Here is a 17339-nt window from a genome sequence, read left to right as displayed (position 1 = left end):
GCACTCTACCTTACATCTCATCATGAAGCACACAACATCAAATTGACCATTGTTAGAGATGCTAACTTTTATGGGAGAATTCAGGTGGTGACAGTGTGATCTCTCCACTGCAAAGTGACATCATTCCTCCCCCTACCCCTGTTTTTTTATAACCAGCCTGTGATCTGTAGGATGGCTCTTTGTGCTTTATTAAAACTACTCTTGGTTTTAAGAGGAGAGGGGTGTGGGGGAAGAGATATCAATTAGAGGCTATTTAGAAATTAACAAAATGAGAACTACCGCATATCAAGAAGCCAGAAAAAATAAACACAAAAAGGGCAGAAGGAATGCATTTATTTTAAATAAGTGGAAATTGACAAATCAGATTTGACTGATAACCAAACCAAAAGCTATTATTAGAAAAGATCATTAAAATAGACAAGTATTTGGTAAGTCAAACTAAGAGGAAAAAGAGATAGCATGTAAATAAACAACAGGGAATATGTGGAAAAAATATAAGAGAAAAATGTGTTCTAGAAAATATGGGTGAAATTCTTCTTTTTCTTTTTTTTCTTTTTAATTTCTTTATTGATTGATTTTTTTTCTTTTAAATTTCTTTATTACATATTTGTCCTCATCTTCTCCACTCCCCCCATTACCTTCCCAATGCCACCCTCCCTATGGGTGAAATTGTGAGAAAATACAATATAATGACCAGGTTGGCTTCACAATAAATTTAAAGACCCAAATTAGTCTATATGAAGTGTTCATCTATTAAAGTTAGATGAATATGCAAAATTAGTTCATCAATGAATGTAATTCACCATATTAACAGATTGAAGGAGGAAATCATTATGCAAATAATAATAGCTAACTCATAAAAATTGCTGTCCACCAGGCACTGTTCTAAGAGCTTGAAATATAGTAACTCGTTTAATTTCAATAAATGCTACAAAGGAACTTGATTCAACTCAGTCCAATTCCTGATTGAAATTGTAATAAGAAATATATTTTAGAAATAAAAAGAAGCATCCCACTCTAAAAAAAAAAAATTAAAGTATCAACTGGAAATCTATAGCAAGCATTACACTGGATAGTGATATTGCACATCAAATGTCAGAAACTCAACTCAAAAGAGTTTAAACAGAAAATGTATTTCTACAAGTAACTTGGACATTCCAGGGAATTTACCTAGATTGGCAATACCTTGATTCAAGGTATATCCCTAACTGGGGTACAAAAGATTATTCCATTTGCATTGAAATAGCAGCATTTCCTGGTGCATATAAACTAATATTCCATTTACAAAAATTCAAAGTGCATAAAAATTTGTCATAAATACATCAGAGGCACCTAGTCCTTTGGTTTCGTCCAGTTTTCTTGCAGTTCATTCAAGGTGACTGTGAATATAGAGATATCAAGAGGGCCCACTCCTTCCCACATCTCTGCCTCATCTTTCTCTTTCTCTCCCTCCTCCATCTCAGCCTTCATCCTTGCTCAGAGCTGGCTTCTGGCTTGCGTGAGGTGCTGTCTGAAGAACTTCTGGATCTCCCCCCAGGCGTGTTCCTGGGCTGCAGCATGCGCTGCAGGCTCCCCTCCCCAGAGCAGGGGCTGAGAAAGGGAGTAATTGCGGGATAGCGCAAGGGGGTGATTATTGGAAGCGTAAGCGGAAACAGAATAGATACGGGAAGCATAGCACAGGGGTGCGTAGGGCGGCTCTAGAAGGTGGCCTGCGCCCGGGTAGACCAGCATCCTTCCATTGCTCCTCCCGTGGCTCTTCAGCTGCTCCAGGGCCTGCTCAGCATAGGCTTTGCTTTTGATTGATTGGTCATCCTCTCCTATGACGAAGAGGATCTGACCCCGGGCCTTTTCGATAGGAAACACGCTCGGCTGATTCAGCTTCTCCCGCGGGTCCCCCCTGAAGTGGAGGAGGCGCACGGCCCCGGAGACGTGCACCTGCATGCGCTCCAGGAACGCGGGGATGGGGGACATGACCAGACCCCGGTACCTGAACGGGAAGTCGCAGACGGCGTTAGGCCCGTTGATGAGGACAGCGGCTGCCACCTGCTTGAGGAAGCAGGCCATGGCCAGCCCGATCTCCGCGCCTTTGCTCACAGACAGCACGCCGATGCCTGGCCCTCGGACCTGAAACACACAAGGAAGGGAACCTATGGCAGGCCACCCGCTGAGGAGCCGTGCCACCGGCCACGAGCTGTTATGACGGGCATTAGAACATGTGAGGTGGGAGTCCTGGCAATCGGGGTCACAAGCTTTTGTGACTGAGAACAGTACCCACCTCCCCTCCCTAAGCCTATTATTGTGTTGGGGTAAGAGGGGTGATAGGATTGTCTACTTTGCCAGATTGTTATGGAAGCTCAGGGGAAACAATAGAAATAAAAACTCTTTATCAGCCCTGGCTGGTTGGGCTCAGTGGATAGACATTGACATGTGGACTGAGGAATCCCCAGTTCCATTTCCGTCAAGGGCATGTACCTTGTTTGCGGGCACATCCCCAGGAGGCAGCTGATCGATATTCCTCTCTCATCAATGTTTCTTTTAAAAAAATATAAATATATTTTATTGATATTTTATAGAGAGGAAGAGAGAGGAATAGAGAGTTAGAAACATCGATGAGAGAGAAACATCGAACAACTGCCTCATGCACACCCCCTATTGGGGATATGCCTGCAACCAAGGTACATGGCCTTGACCGAAATCGAACCCAGCACCTTTCAGTCCGCAGGCCGACGCTCTATCCACTGAGCCAAACCGGTTTTGGGTCATCAATGTTTCTAACTATCCCTCTCCCTTCCTCTCTGTTAAAAAAAAAAAAAAAATCAATAAAATATATGTTTTTTTTAAAAAACTCTTTATCAAAGGCAGAGTTCTATAAAAACCTGAAGGATCGAATGCACCAGCCGCAATCTACATCCTAAAAGCAGAGGCAGGTAAGAATCAAATTCTTCTCTCCCGCTAGGAAAAGAGGTTTCCTAGGTTCTTTCAAATCTTATGTCAGAGTGGTTCCTATTTAAATAGCGTGCTACAGCTACAGAGATTTTCCAAAGGCTAATCCTAAGGAGGAAAGACTTGGATTCTACTGACAGGTGAATTTTAGGACCCCGTCCAACAGGAAAAGCAGTAAGTAGGGCAGAGGAGTGGGTCCTTCCTTCTATGACAGGCTGAGAGGGGAGCAAAGAGTCTGAGAGACAAGGGAGGAAAGGACCAGCATGCTGGAGAGACAACGGCACACATAGCCACCTGGTAAGTTATTTTGCTCACAGTTGTAACCCCAACACCTTTCTGTCCTCTCAATCACCTGATAAAACATTGAAGAGCCCAATGTAAATCAAAAGCAAGTGCTTTACATATGGTCTGCGGACTAAAAGGTCCCAGGTTTGATTACGGTCAAAGGCATGTACATTGGTTGGGGGCACATCCCCAGTAGAGGGTGTGCAAGAGGCAGCTGGTCGATGTTTCTCTTTCATCGACATTTCTAGCTCTCTCCCTTTCTCTCTGTAAAAAATCAATAAAAAATATATTTAAAAAAAAATAAAATAAAAAAAAGCAAGTGCTTTAAATGCAAGAAGTCTTGGCTTTTTGCCCACTGAAAATAATCACAATATATCCACCCTTTTTTTTTTTCTTGTCTTCTTCATGCCAGCAAGTACTACGCTGATCGCTGATCAATCCCACCGTCCCCTACGGTAGATAGCAGCATCAATCCTACAAGGTAGACAACAGCATTTCCATTTTAACTGTAAACATTTGTACTATGCCCAGGTTTAAACAGGCTGTTGTAAACTGATCAGAACAAACATCTGTGATTTGTTTCTTTGTTTGTTTTTGTCTTTTGTCTTTTGCTATAAGGTTGCAAGGCAAAATGAAAATTATCTTTAAATACCTTTGGATGAGCTAGTAGCAAGTTGGCAGCCTCCTCAAAATACTCCAGGTCCACCTCCTCCAGCCGCGTGGGCAGGTCTTCGTAGGCAAAGTAAGCTACTGCCAGGACTGCAAAGCCACGGGCAGCCAGCAGGCTGGCTCGGAATTCTATGAGACCCCCCACACCCCCAAATAAGTCCATGATTCCTGGGAAAGGGCCTTCCCCTGAGAACAACAAAGAGAGGAGAGAATGGGATTAGGAAGAGAGAGAAGAGGGTCAAGCAGAGAGCACAGGCAGAGAGGAAAATGAATTCCACCTTCCCACCCAAACACACAAGGCCAAGCTCGTTTTAATAACAGATCGAGGGAAATACCGGTTCGTTTTAATAGATCGCGGGAAATATTTTGATGATGCTTTTTAATTTTTTTATTTTGTTGAGTTTTTTTAAAGAGAGGAAGTTAGAAACATTGATGAGAGAAAGTCATCGATCAGCTGCCTTTTGCACGCCAACACTGAGGATGTGCCAGCAACCAAGGTACATGCCCTTGACGGGAATCAAACTTGGGACCCTTCCGTCCGCAGGCCTATGCTCTATCCACTGAGCCAAACCGGTTTCGGCAATGCTCTTTGATTTTGTTTTTATTTCCATCAACTCTGTTTTCTCTACCGCCATCGATCCGTCTCACCTGGAGGGAGGAAGAGGGTGCCCCGCACACGGCCCTCTCGGATGGGCACCCGCTGCGTCCCTGGGCGGCAGAACCAGCGCTGCACCACCTGGCTGGCCCGGGGCGGAGCCGGGGCTGGATCTTGGGAGCAAAGGAAGTCGTACAGGTCCAGCGTGACCAAGAAGGGGCTGTTCACATCCCTCTTCAGCAGCCTCCCAAAGGGCCTCTCAGGCTTCAGAGACCAGAAGAGGCCCATGGGGTGGACCCCCACGTAGTCACCTCCCATGGAAGGAGCCCGCTGCAGGTCCAGCTCGCCGGCCTCGTCAGCCTGGTAGAAGGCCTTGGACTGGTAGAGGTTTCCCTTCTCATCCTTCAGGGATGCTTTGAGGGTCAGCGGCTGCAGCGGAGGCAGGCCTGTCGCTCGGATGTGCACAGGCTCATCAGAAAGGGCGCTGGCGGGGGTGGCTGTCAGCTGGAACATTGGCGGCCCTCCCTGCAGAGGCAGAGGAGGCTTTGAGCTGGAGAAAAGTCCAAGGAAAAGTCCAAGATCCAGACCAGGCTTATGTGAGGTCCAGCCTAGTTAGCTTTCTGGAGACAGTGCAAGGTCTGCAGAACATTTGGAGGAGGGAGTGCCCGTTACCCTCATTTTAAAGAGCAGGAAACAGGTTAAGTGACACGTTCAAAGCCTCATAAATAATTAATAGTAGAACTGGAAATTCAAGTGGGTCCGACACCCACAGCCTCCTCTTATCCATTATATAACAGCGTGTTAAATCTTAGTGCTGTGGTGTTAAGTAAGAGGAGCTTTAATCCCTCAATTGAGATTATTAGCCATGGGACCAACGTCAGAGGGTGTTTGTTAGAGCCCAAAAATGCCAGAGGAAGAGCTTAGAGGAAGGATCAGTGCTGCAGTTTCAGCCCCGGGACTTCCTGGTCCACAGGCCCATAAACACAGAATATGCGGTGGTGTGTTTACTTTGCCTCTCTAACCTCTCCCTGCCCTTGTAAATCTGACCTCCTGCTCTCTCACAGTTCCTATTATTGGGTCTTTCTAAGGGAAAATAAAACTTTATGATCTTGTCTCAATGTTGTTTTTAGTAAAGAGACTATAGTATATATTTGATCAGCCATTTCTTACTCTGCTCAATTATGAGGAATACCTTCCTATCTTCCTTTTCTTCCTTCCTTTCTCTCTCTCCATCCTTCCTTCCTTTTTTCCTTCTTTCCTTCCTTCCTTCCTTCCTTCCTTCCTTCCTTCCTTCCTTCCTTCCTTTCTTTCTCTCCTTCCTTCCTTTATTCAAATCCTCATTTCTCAAAGAATTTGAACCTGTTTACAGATAAACGAATACACAGAGTAAAATAAAAATACAATAGGGACCTGGGAAAATAGGAACTAGAATCAGAGGCATTGATAAAAGAAAACCTGGAGCACAAAGAGTAGCGCATTTTGTGGGCTGTGAGTTTGGCCCTGAATTCGTGAAAGTCAAAGGAAGAAAGGAACCTGGTCGGTTTTGTTGTTCTAATTGTTCTCATAGAAACAGTTACCACTTCCTCAGGGGCAAGAAAACAGTGAGGTCTTTCCAAAATTGAGCTCTGGAAAAAAAAAAAAAATTCTCCTATGAGACAGACTCTGACATAGGTATGGAGTGTGGGGAGTTTTTCAATAGTATCTTCACACACATTGTAGCAGTAGGTGTCCCCTCAGAAAGTTGGATTCTCCAAGGGACCCTTAATTTTTTATGGGGGAATGTGAATTCAAGACGTTCAGGGCTAGATTTGTGAGGAGGAAAACTTTGAGAAAATAAACTGGCAGGGACAGCAAAGGGGCTCTTGATGTCCAGTCCTTCACTGTGGAGAGTCATTGAAGGAAGGCGATGGTCAAAGGAAAATGATTTTCTGCAAAGACCTCATTTCTTCCCAACCTGAACTATCAACATCCAGCATTACTGGCCATATTGCGTAAGCCTAAACTCTTTTTGAGTTAATGGAATAATTGTGAATGTTTTTCTACAACACCTGGAAAGTTCTTAACAGAAGCAGGTGGCATCAGTGCAGACTTTCTGGGTCTTTCATTCATGTTAGTGAGATGGGACAATCTTTTTAAAAATCCCTTGTCCCGTGCAACATTTTGACACTCTGTTGGGTATTTTCTGATCTGATCCTTCCTGTAAGCCTCTATATCAGCTGTTTCCTTTGTCCTCCGCTTTGATGCACTACTACTGAAGTTGGGAGACTCCTCCAAATCCAAAAGAGATGGTAAAGAAGGGATCAGTGATTTCCCCTATTTTACAAATCCTTTCCCAGGTCTTCTTGGTGCTTTCTTTCTCAAAACTTCTACACAAAATATTGACTCTAACAGATTTTACTTTTTAGTTGAATTAATTTGAATTGTTTCCGTACCCACTCTCCAGCAGCCATCCTGCCTCTGTTTCGATCCCCTCAAGTGAACTACAATCTCCTCAAGGGCAGGATCAATATGCTAAAACTTGAAGGATCCTATTGATACTCAGGTATCATACCATGTATTCAATACATGCTTAGGAGCTATGAGAATCATAACGTGCAAGAAAATACTAACACGAGAAATGTAATAAAAGTACTCTACTTAAATAGTGCTTTTGTAATAATATAAGATGTTGAGATTTCTTCCCAAGACCTGATTCCTTTTTATCTGAGAATTGCTCCCCCAAAAGCCCAGAAAATAACTCTAAGTACCTATGTTTATACCTCAGGTGACCTCAACCGTAGGGTCACTGTGATTGGATCAGGTCCAGATACGTGATTCTACTGTAGATGTGCCAGGGGAGTTCTCCTCCCAGCAATTTAGAATTGAAACTCAGAGATCACTGGTCACTCTCTCGGGGTCAGGACAAAAGGTGAGGCAAAAGGGCACCTAGGCAGCAACATGTATTGGCGTCGCCAAGCCCTTCAAGTTCTGAAAGTTTGGTTCCCAGCAGCCTCTCCTGCCTCGTTTGGTGCTGGTCCTGGACTCTGTATGTGGCTAACTTCCCCACATTCAGAAGCTGTACCCAGGTAGTCACAGAGAGCCTGTCTTGGGGTGGAATGTGGGAGAGAGGGACAGAGACAGAAAGCAGATGGTTTTTATCTTGAGAAACCCCTGCTCCAGAACAGCACAGCCCACCCCCAGCCCTTCAGGGCAGAGCTGCAGGCTCTGTGACCATTTTGCTGGAGGCTAGAGTAGCTTCTCACCACAGGGGATGGCCCGACTGTGTGGAAGTCATCAGGGTCCTTTGGATTCAGAGCTGCCCTTTGGGGGTATTAGGCAAAGACCCTGAGAGTCTGCACCTTTTAGCTACGCCTATAAATAAGAGGTTGTCTGAATCTAAACAGGGCTCATTATTTCTTTATCAGCTGCATCTCTCTGTTTTAGCCACATGCAGCTAGTCAACTTTTAATTCATTAAAAATAAAATTTAGCCCTGGCTGGTTTGGCTCAGTGGATAGAGCGTCGGACTGCGGACTGTAGGGTCCAGGGTTCAATTCCGGTCAAGGGCATATGCCCTGGTTGCGGGCACATCCCCAGTGCAGGGTGTGCAGGAGGCAACTGGTCGATGTTTCTCTCTCATTGATATTTCTGGCTCTCTATCCCTCTCCCTTCCTCTATGAAAAATCAATAAAATATATTTTAAAAAATAAAATAAAATAAAATTTAAAATGTAATGCCTCACTCACACCGCATTTTAACTGCCCAGTAGGCACAGTTAACTAGTGGCAACTGCTTTGGACAATGTAGATGTAGACCATTTTCATCATACTAGAATATTCTATTATAGCACTACTCTAGATTATAAATTATTCCTCAAGGGCAGGAATTATACCTTGTTCAACACTCTATTCCTTGATTACTAAAATAGTGCCTGGCACATATTAATTGCTCAGTAAATGTTTGAGGAAATATAATTTTTAAATGATAGATAAGAGAGTAAAAAAATTAAATAAAATAGAGTGAAATTTCTCAAAGAGGATGAAGTAGAATAGAAACCCAGGTGAATTTTGATGCAATACTACTGAAGTTGGGAGACTCCTCAAGGTCCAATATAAAATTACCAGGCTTCCCCACTTAGTATATATATTTTTAATTGATTTTTTACAGAGAGGGTTAGAGAGTTAGAAACATGGATAAGAGAGAAACATCCATCAGCTGCCTCCTGCACACCCCCTACTGGAAATGTGCCTACAACTAAGGTACATGCCCTTGATGAGAATTGAAGATGGGACCTTACAGTCCACAGGCTGACGCTCTATCCACTGAGCCAAACAAGTTTCAGCAGTTCTCCACTTCTTTGCAGCAGAAAGCAGAACCCTGCACACTGCAAAGTGTGAATGAAACCAAGGATACAAAGCAACCAGAGGCCAAGAACCCACAACTGAGCAGCTGCCCACCAGCTTATCCTTGTTAGAGAGGGAGCCCTCAGCAATAGGGATACAGCCTGAGAGGGGCTGAGAGCTCAATGCCACGTTGGTGAGCTGCTTCCGGACCCCCACATTCACAGGGGAAAATGGATCAAGTCTATGCCCGCCAGGAGAACTCGATTTTTCAGAGGAAGGGCAGTTAAAAATTGGCCAAACACCAACACACCAGGGGGCAGGACACAAAAAAAAAAAAAAAAAATAAGAGAGAGCCAAAGGTCACCCATAGAAATGAACATTCCTAATGAAGAAACAACCACTTAATTCCGTTTAGGAGCCTAATGCCTTTCTTTCTTCATCAGGAGCCCGCACTCCCCCTCTTTCCCAGCAAAAAAAAAAAAAAAAAAAAAAAATTCCTAAAAACAATGTCTTGAGCCAAGAAACAATCTCTCCATGAATTCACATGAGCGGAACCCTGATTTTTGCAGCCAGTTATTTCTGATCAATAAACCCTCACGGATATGAATCGATGGGCACTCTGAGAACTGCCCTGTCTGCTGAGATGAGAGAAGCACACACAGCACAAGAAAGGCAGCCTTCCCAGGGGCCCGGCCACTGAAACCAGAAAGCAGACCGTTTCTGCCCCGCTCTCCCAAACACTCACCCTGGATTCCCCGACAGGAAGCAGTAAGGTGGGGAATGCTCCCACTGGACTGCTAGCACTGGACTGCAAGTACTGGACGCTTGCCGGTGGCCTGCTAATTTGTATCCTTCGAAACACGCCCGCCTTCTGTTCAAGGGTCAACTTGTCTCCCCAGAAACAGTAAACAGCACTTTCACTTTAAGGCCCCAGCAGGCAGTGGGTCAGCAGCCCTGCCTTTCCCTGCAGAGGTTTCATAATGGAGTCTCATGTTTCATCACACAGCTCTGGTTTTCAGTCCCTGACTCCAACTCTCAACTCCCAGCCCCAGTCTCCTTTGCTTCAGTTCCTTCTGGATCTTCTCCTCCAAGACTGTGTTCTCTTAGGCAGCTGCCTTTTTCGTGGCTTTTAAAAAGATGAATCCCGCTGAAACCGGTTTGGCTCAATGGATAGAGCGTCGGCTTGGAGACTGAAGGGTCCTGGGTTCGATTCCGGTCAAGGGCATGTACTTTGGTTGCGGGCATATAACCGGTAGGGGGTGTGCAAGAGGCAGCTGATCCATGACTCTCTCTCATCGATGTTTCTAACTCTCTATCTCTCTCCCTTCCTCTCTGTAAAAAATCAATAAAATGTATTTTAAAAAGATGAATCCCAAATATACATCTTCAGTGCACTGTGGTTTTTAGTCTCCCTGGAAATATTGCAGGGAGGAGAGTTAGGGGGGAAGGGAGAGCACTTTGTAAAGTATGTGATTAAAGTATATGATAACCACTATATGGTACACCTGAAACTACTACAAAACATTAACTGCAAAGTGTAATTAAAAAATAAATTTAATTTGGAGAGGGTACAGGCTGGGCTGAAGGACACTCCCCCTCCAGTGCACTAGGGTGCACAAAATTAGTGCATGAGGGGAGGGGGGGCAATGCCTCAGCCCAGGCTGTACCCTCTCCAATCTGGGACTACTGGCTCCCAACCGCTTGCCTGCCTGCCAGTTTTATCACCCCCTAACCACACCCCTGCCAGCCTGATCTACACCTAACTGCTCCCCTGTCAGCCTGATCACCCCCAATTGCCCTCCCTTGCTGGCCTGATTGCCCACAACTAACCTCCCCCTGCTGGCCATATGGTGGTGGCCATACTTGACCACATGGGGGTGTACATCTTGTTCAATGATATGAGGGTCAATTTGCATATTACCTCTTTATTATATACCTGAGGTCTGCAAATTTTGGCTCATGAGCCACATGTGGCTCTTTGGCCCCTTGAGTGTGGCTCTTCCACAAAATACCACAGCCTGGGCAAGTCTATTTTGAAGAAGTGGCTTTAGAAGAAGTTTAAGTTTAAAAAATTTATCTCTCAAAAGATATTTCAATTGTTGTACTGTTGATATTTGGCTCTGTTGACTAATGAGTTTGCTGTCCACTTGTTATATACAATAGACCTGGTGGTGTGTCTTAGCTGGTTGGTGACATCCAGTGCAGCAAAACGTGGCCAGTTCAATGTTGTGCTTTCGTATCAAAGTTTCTTTCTCTGTCTCTCCCTTCCTTTTTCTATCTCACTCTTGAAAAAAAAAAAACTTTAAAAAATTATTATTATTATTATTATTATTATTATTATTATTCTTAAAGAAAAGACTCTCTGCGAGTATGCCAAAGATTCCTGAACCTTGCACCCAGGGATTCTGACTTAATAAGTCTGAAGTAAGGTTCTGAGATCTGTACTTTGAACGGGTGCTATTCCATATCTGTTTGCAAACCACTCTTCCAAGTAACAACAGAAGCCCTCCTGGTGCAGAAATGCCTCCCATAGAACCTCTGAATTCTGCCCGTAGTTAACTCACTCACTATCCACTCTCATAATGCACAAATGACCCAACCTACAGATTATAATCTGTGCTTCCAGGTTCAGAATTTCTGAGGGGCGGGGACCTTGTCTTTTAATTTTTGCTTACCATATTTTGCAGCCAATGAGGTGCAGTTGAGAGACCAATGATCTCTGGAATCAGAGAGTCCAAGATTGAAATCCCTGAACCTCTATCATCTATCAAGGTGACTCACCTTGGGCAAGTTACTTAACTTTCCTTTCTCAGCTCTCTAAGTTTATAAATTGGGAGTGATGTGATCAAATGTATTAAAAGTAAATAGCGAGCCTTGAGGCGAAGAGGCGGGGCTTTGGAAGTCATGGGCAGATTGGAAGGTCTGGAAGAGCAGGGTACTTGGCCCTGTGTTCCCACACTAGAGGAGAGGAACCTGGGCAGGATAGCAAGGCTCCCAGCTAGGCACTAATTCCCAGGACCATATAAGGATGGGAGGAGAGGGTGGATGGGAGGTGGAGAGAGGAGTACAGCAGAAATAATGCTGTTTTTCTAAAGCTTTATGAGAAGCACAGAAGGTACCAAGGTGATATAGAAAGGGGCAGGTTAAACTGGCACTGAGCCAGGCCTTTTCTACTCTTCTGACCAGAACAGAAGACATCAGGAAACCTGGCCCTCCACAAACCCTTAGGGGTGTAGCAAATGAGGAGTGAAGGCACTGTTGGGATCACCGGGCAGGAAAGTGCCAACTATGTACCAAGGGGACACTAGCAATTGTCCATAGGTAGGTGTGAACCATGCAGAAACGACTCTTAGGTCTTCTGAGGAAAAAGGAATTGAACCTCCAGTCTGCCTTCAAACGACAACTCTCTCCTGGGCCTGCAGCCTGCTGGCCTTGCCCTGCAGATGTCCAGCCCTCCAATCACATGAGCCAAATGCTTAGGTCTCTGTCTCTCTCTCTATCTCTGGCCAGCCCTGAAAATGTGTGGATTCCTCAGATACATATACTAATTTCTAGAATAAACACGAAGACATCAATATTTAATTAACCCCAAAGACATAGGTATTCTGATTATTTTGGCTATGTAACAAACCACCCCACATGTAGAGCTGTGCAACAGTAATTGATTTTGCTCATACATTATGTGGGTCAGGAACTAGGACAGGACTCATTGGGATCTGCTTGTCCGTATACCAATGGTCGGCAAACTCATTAGTCAACAGAGCCAAATATCAACAGTACAACGATTGAAATTTCTTTTGAGAGCCAAATTTTTTAAACTTCTTCTAACGCCACTTCTTCAAAATAGACTTGCCCAGGCTGTGGTATTTTGTGGAAGAGCCACACTCAAGGGGCCCAAAGAGCCGCATGTGCCTTCTGAGCCGCAGTTTGCCGACCTCGGCCCTATACTATGATTTATGATATCAGAACTGGAAGATGAAAGTTAGGGATATAAAATCAGCTGAAGACTCGGTTTTTCATGACTGGAATTTGACGCTGGCGCACAGCTGGGGCATTATTTCTCCTACATTAGGGTCTAAAAGTGTTCTTTGGGCAGGAGCTGCTTTGGGTTTCCTCACAGCTTGGTCTGTGTTCCAAGGGAAAACCTCCGGAGATAAAACCAAGTAGAGACTATATCCCTTTTATATCGTAGCCTTAGAGGTCATACTGCATAAATCCCTGTCATTTTATATTGGATGTGCCCATCAAGGTCAAGTAGAGAGAACATAGCCCGCAGGCAGGGCTGTCAGGGTCCCAGGCCACTCCAGGGTGAGATGCCCCCCTGGTGGGGACGATGGGAGTCCCGAGGCTGATGGACCCCAGTGGTTGTCTTGAAGGAGGGCTAGCTGCCCTCTGCTTCCCACCCCCCCATAGGGTAGGAAACAGCCTGTGAGCAAAAGGTGATCTGGGCCTGTGGATGTTAGGCCTTTAACCCAACTTCCAGCGATTGGGAAGTCCATGCATCTGCGTGAGGAACTGGGCCAGTGTGCTCAGTGATCAGGTGAACAACAGTGAGAGTCTTTAGAACAAGGGGGAGGCCCCAGATGACCAGCAGGAAGTGGTCAAGTGAGTAAGGGCCATGGGAACACCTGGAAGAGGTCAGGTGAACACAGGCTTGGGAACAGCCTGAAGTGGTGACATGGCCGAGGGGGAGAGCTAGGCCCAGGTGAACAGCCGGAAGCGGTCCAGTGAGAACAGGTGGAAGGACAAGAAGGAAAGGGAGGGAGGGAGGACCTAGTGGCCAGCTGGGCATGGTTACGTCATCAGGGGCCAGGTGGGCAGCCGGAAGTTGGTCAGGTATGCCAGTGCCTGGGAAACGCCCAGGAGTGGTCTTTGAGCCAGGGGATGGGGTCAGGGGCCAGCCGGAAGTGGTGATGTGACGGCCTCAGTGTACGGGGCCCAGATGAACACCCAGAAGTGGTCTGGTGAGGCCGAGGGGATGGGGCTGGTAGCCAGCTGGACTTGATTACATCATCCTGGGGGAGGAGCCTGGTGGACAGCCTAATTGGTGACTGACCGCTGGAATGGGCTGAGCCCCCAGGGCCCAGGTGAGCACCCAGGAGTGGTCCTGTGAGCCAGGGCTTGGAGCCCGGTCAACAGCTTGAGATGGCACGTGGATAGACTGGTGGTGCCACCTGCATGTGGAGGAGGGTCACAAGGGCACGCAAAAGGCCCACTTTCCTGTGGTCTGGACCCTGGACGTCACCAAGAAGGTTCCTGTCCTCAAGGAAGGGTGTCCCCGTGAGTGAGACAGAAAGCTGGCCCTAAGGGCATGGACATCTGTAAGTGACTCTGGAGGGGCGAGGATGTGACTCCCAGAGAGAAAGGGTGTTCAGGGGCTTAACACCACTCTGGCCGGGATTTCAAACCCCCACAAAGGGCCGTCTGGGCCGCAGGCCACTCCAGGGTGAGATGCTCCCGTGATGGAGATGATGGGGAGTCCCGAGGCTGATGGACCCCATGGCTGTCTTGAAGGAGGGCTGGTGGCCGCCTGCTTGCCTCCCTCCCCACGGGCTCAGAGGCAGGTTGTGAGCAGGTGATCTGGGGCTGTGGGTAGTTAGGCCTCTAACCCAGCTTCCAGCGATTGGAAAGTGCACCCCTCCATGGGAGAAGTTCAGCCAGTCAGTGTGTTGAGCCAGTCAGGTGAACAAGGGGCAGTGTCTCCAAAACAAGGGGAGGGCCCAGGTGACCAGCTGGACGTGGTCAGGTGAACAAGGGCCTGGGTAACACCTGGAAATGGGGAGGTGAACAAGGGGTTGGGGCCCAGTTGCCAGCTGGAAGTGGTCTTGTCATCAGGGGAAGGGGCTGGGTGGATAGCAGGAAGTGGTGATGTGAAGGAGAGGGGTTGGTGGGCTGGCCAGGTGGTCAGCTGGAAGTAGACAGGTAAAGAAGGGGATGGGCCCAGAACCAGCTGAAATTGGTTGTTATCAGGGGAGGGGCCTGCTGGACAGTGGGAAGTGGGGAAGTGTCAGAGCCTGTAGGCTGGGCCCAGGAAAACAGCCCGAAGTGGTCAGATGAACAAGTGCTTGGTGCCAATTCAGTGGCTGAAGTGGTCAAGTTCATAGGATGGTGGGGCCACGTGAAGATGGCGGAGGAAGTAAACTCCCACAGACCCCCTCCTCATATTGGGAGAAATAGTAGTCACAATGTTTTCAAAAAGCATGTGGACCCTAGCTAGTTTGACTCCGTGGATAGAGAATTTGTCTGTGGCCTGAAGGGTCCCGGGTGTGATTCCAGTCAAGGGCATGTACATTGGTTTCAGGCTCCCTGTCCTGGTCGGGTGTGTATGGAAGCTACCAACTGATGTGCCTCTCTCACATTAGTGCTTCTCTCAGTCTCTCCCTCTGCCTTCCACTCTCTATAAAAATCAATGGAAAAAATATCCTCGGGTGCATTGAAAAATTAAAAAATATTAAAAATAACTTTTTTAGATGAAATACATGTGTGCACGTCTATTAGTGCAGCTGTCTTTGGGAAATATAATCTGCCACAATAGGAAAAGAGAAATAAAAGATTAAATAATAAAGGTCTAAGTATATGTGTCTAGGAAAAAAACAATATATGTTATGGTATTGTCCATGGCTTCAGGCATCCTCTGGGGGTCTTGGAATGTATTTCACTTAGATATGTTATTCTCTAGCCATATCTAAAGTCTGAACAAAAAATAATTCCTGATTAACCACATCCTCCTTTAATCATTTTGTCATTCAGAACCATTTGAGAAATTTCCACAAATTAAGTACCCCAAAGGGTACGAATACTCACTACCCTCCTGGATATTCATAGGTACTCAAGGGCATTTTTAAAAGTTATAGGAAAAAAAAAAAAAGGTTTGAAATAAACACTATCTCTTTTAAAGAGAACACCCATTTATAGAATCTGGTATATTACAGAAAAAGTCCCAACACTTAATAATTGGCACATATTCTTCTTTTTTTTTTTTTTTTCATTTATAATACACTAAGGAAATGGCAAGGCAGAAAAACAAATTTCACCTTTAAAAAAATTAAAAACACAACCAATTCAAGAAATTTACTTTAATTTCAACAGAGATTACTTCGGAATGAACAGAATCATTTGATACTATTTCTAGTTGTAACATCTTTCTATAATATCCCCCACAAACTTTTATATTCCTATTATACCTATCTAATTTGTTTGCTCAACTGTATATACACTGCCTATCATACTACCTTAAAGAGTACTGACAGACTTAAAACATTTTCTTGCCTATGAAGAATGCAACCACTTCTAAACACAACATGCCATGGCCTTATATTTTAAACCCAAGTTAGTGTCTGAAGAAGGAATTTTTCACAAATTATTAATGACCTGTTTCTATTTTGTAAAGTTTCAGCAAATGTGAAAAAAATGAAATCTTGTTATTTGTCAATTCATATTGTTATGAGGGGGGGGGAGGAATAATGCATTCTTCCACAGAATAAGTGGTTTTAGAGAACAGTTCTGATAGTATTTCAAAGTATCAAAAGGTCTGATAGTAGCCTCCTTGTTGGGGGGGGAGGTTCGATGATTACAATAATTTCAATTCCTCTTCTGAATTGCTCAGTAGCCCCAAGTGATTTTTATATTGGGAGGCAGATTGCTGGCCACGAGTTCATCAAATTTAGATCTGTCTTGAACGGGCACCTTGTAGAACTCAAGAACGTCTCTGACCCTGCACATCTCATGGAGCCTGGAGTTGGGCACCGCATGGCCCAGGTCATCGGCTAACCGTGTCAACAAGCTGAACTTCAGACGACCATCGTCCAGGGAGATGTCCTGCCAGCTGCTAGCAGCAGATGAGCCAAAAATGTCTTTGACGCTGGATTCCAAACGGCTCTGGAGATCTTCGGGTGGCGCGTACGTCCGGCTGCGTAAGGGCGGACACGCCAGGAGAGGTTCTTTCTTCACCTCCTCCACGGTCTCGGCCACCACGGGCTTTTTCTGTTCTCTGCAATGATCAAACACGAACACGTGAATCTTTGGCTCACGGCCTTCGTGAAGCTGACAGCCACCACAAGTGGATGGGCCCCCGCCGCCGCTCGCTCGCGGACACCGGCGCTGAAGTCCAGCGCGGAAGCCTAACGCGCTAGGTCAAGCGCAGGACCAGGGATTCGTCCCTTCATCTTCCTCCGTTTCTTCCCTTACTTCCCATGACTGTGACCCACCACCTACCCTTTCGCTTTACCTGAATCGAGACCAAAATTCTTGGCGTGGGACCCCTGCGATCATCCACGTGAGGCCTTTTCTCGAAACGCCGGGCACTAAGGCCGCCGCCATCTCGGTGGAGCGCTACCCGACGAAGCTCCGCCCCCGGCCGACAGAGACACTCCAAGACTAGCCAATCGGGTGTAAGCTTAGTGGCAGACGGCCTCCGTTCCTAGTAAGCATCTCCCGCGGTATGCCGGGAAGTGTAGTCCTAAGCAGGCTGGACCGCGGCACGCTCTCGGAGCATGACGGGAGTTGTAGTTCGGCGGAGTCCCGGGA

General features: G+C 46.0%; 2 protein-coding genes across 3 annotated transcripts; both read right to left on the bottom strand.

Annotated features, from left to right (window-relative positions):
• Positions 1-746: 746 nt before the first annotated feature.
• Positions 747-9576, bottom strand: LOC118716241 (acyl-coenzyme A amino acid N-acyltransferase 2). 2 transcript variants are annotated; one of them, XM_036433169.2, is made up of 4 exons: positions 9559-9576; positions 4546-5013; positions 3881-4083; positions 747-2124 (listed from the first exon to the last, which is right to left on the bottom strand). In XM_036433169.2, the coding sequence occupies exons 2-4, from the start codon at positions 5003-5005 to the stop codon at positions 1477-1479; spliced, it is 1311 nt and encodes a 436-aa protein (XP_036289062.1). In that variant the 5' UTR covers positions 5006-5013; positions 9559-9576; the 3' UTR covers positions 747-1476. The 2 variants fall into 2 exon arrangements, with proteins under 2 accessions (XP_036289062.1, XP_045435908.1); XM_045579952.1 differs by lacking the exon at positions 9559-9576 and adding an exon at positions 6026-6316.
• A 6624-nt stretch (positions 9577-16200) lies between these two features.
• MRPL50 (mitochondrial ribosomal protein L50) lies at positions 16201-17207 on the bottom strand. Its single transcript, XM_036433181.2, has 2 exons — positions 17041-17207; positions 16201-16803 (listed from the first exon to the last, which is right to left on the bottom strand). Exons 1-2 carry the CDS (start codon positions 17130-17132, stop codon positions 16416-16418), a joined length of 480 nt encoding a protein of 159 aa, XP_036289074.1. The 5' UTR covers positions 17133-17207; the 3' UTR covers positions 16201-16415.
• Positions 17208-17339: the final 132 nt, after the last annotated feature.

Source organism: Pipistrellus kuhlii, unplaced genomic scaffold (genome assembly GCF_014108245.1).
Source record: "Pipistrellus kuhlii isolate mPipKuh1 unplaced genomic scaffold, mPipKuh1.p scaffold_m20_p_12, whole genome shotgun sequence".
Classification (NCBI taxonomy): domain Eukaryota; kingdom Metazoa; phylum Chordata; class Mammalia; order Chiroptera; family Vespertilionidae; genus Pipistrellus; species Pipistrellus kuhlii.
This window is presented reverse-complemented; position numbering and strand designations above follow the sequence as displayed.

What these genes read in the sequence shown, in the direction of transcription:
- LOC118716241 (XM_036433169.2), bottom strand. Translation starts at nt 5,005, where the DNA reads ATGTTCCAGCTGACAGCCACCCCCGCCAGCGCCCTTTCTGATGAGCCT. An exon ending in CACCCTCTTCCTCCCTCCAG is followed by an intron (nt 4,084 to 4,545) that starts GTGAGACGGATC and finishes TGTTGTTCTCAG; the next exon opens with GGGAAGGCCCTTTCCCAGGA. An exon ending in TGCTACTAGCTCATCCAAAG is followed by an intron (nt 2,125 to 3,880) that starts GTATTTAAAGAT and finishes TGTGTGTTTCAG; the next exon opens with GTCCGAGGGCCAGGCATCGG.
- MRPL50 (XM_036433181.2), bottom strand. Translation starts at nt 17,132, where the DNA reads ATGGCGGCGGCCTTAGTGCCCGGCGTTTCGAGAAAAGGCCTCACGTGG. An exon ending in GAATTTTGGTCTCGATTCAG is followed by an intron (nt 16,804 to 17,040) that starts GTAAAGCGAAAG and finishes TGATCATTGCAG; the next exon opens with AGAACAGAAAAAGCCCGTGG.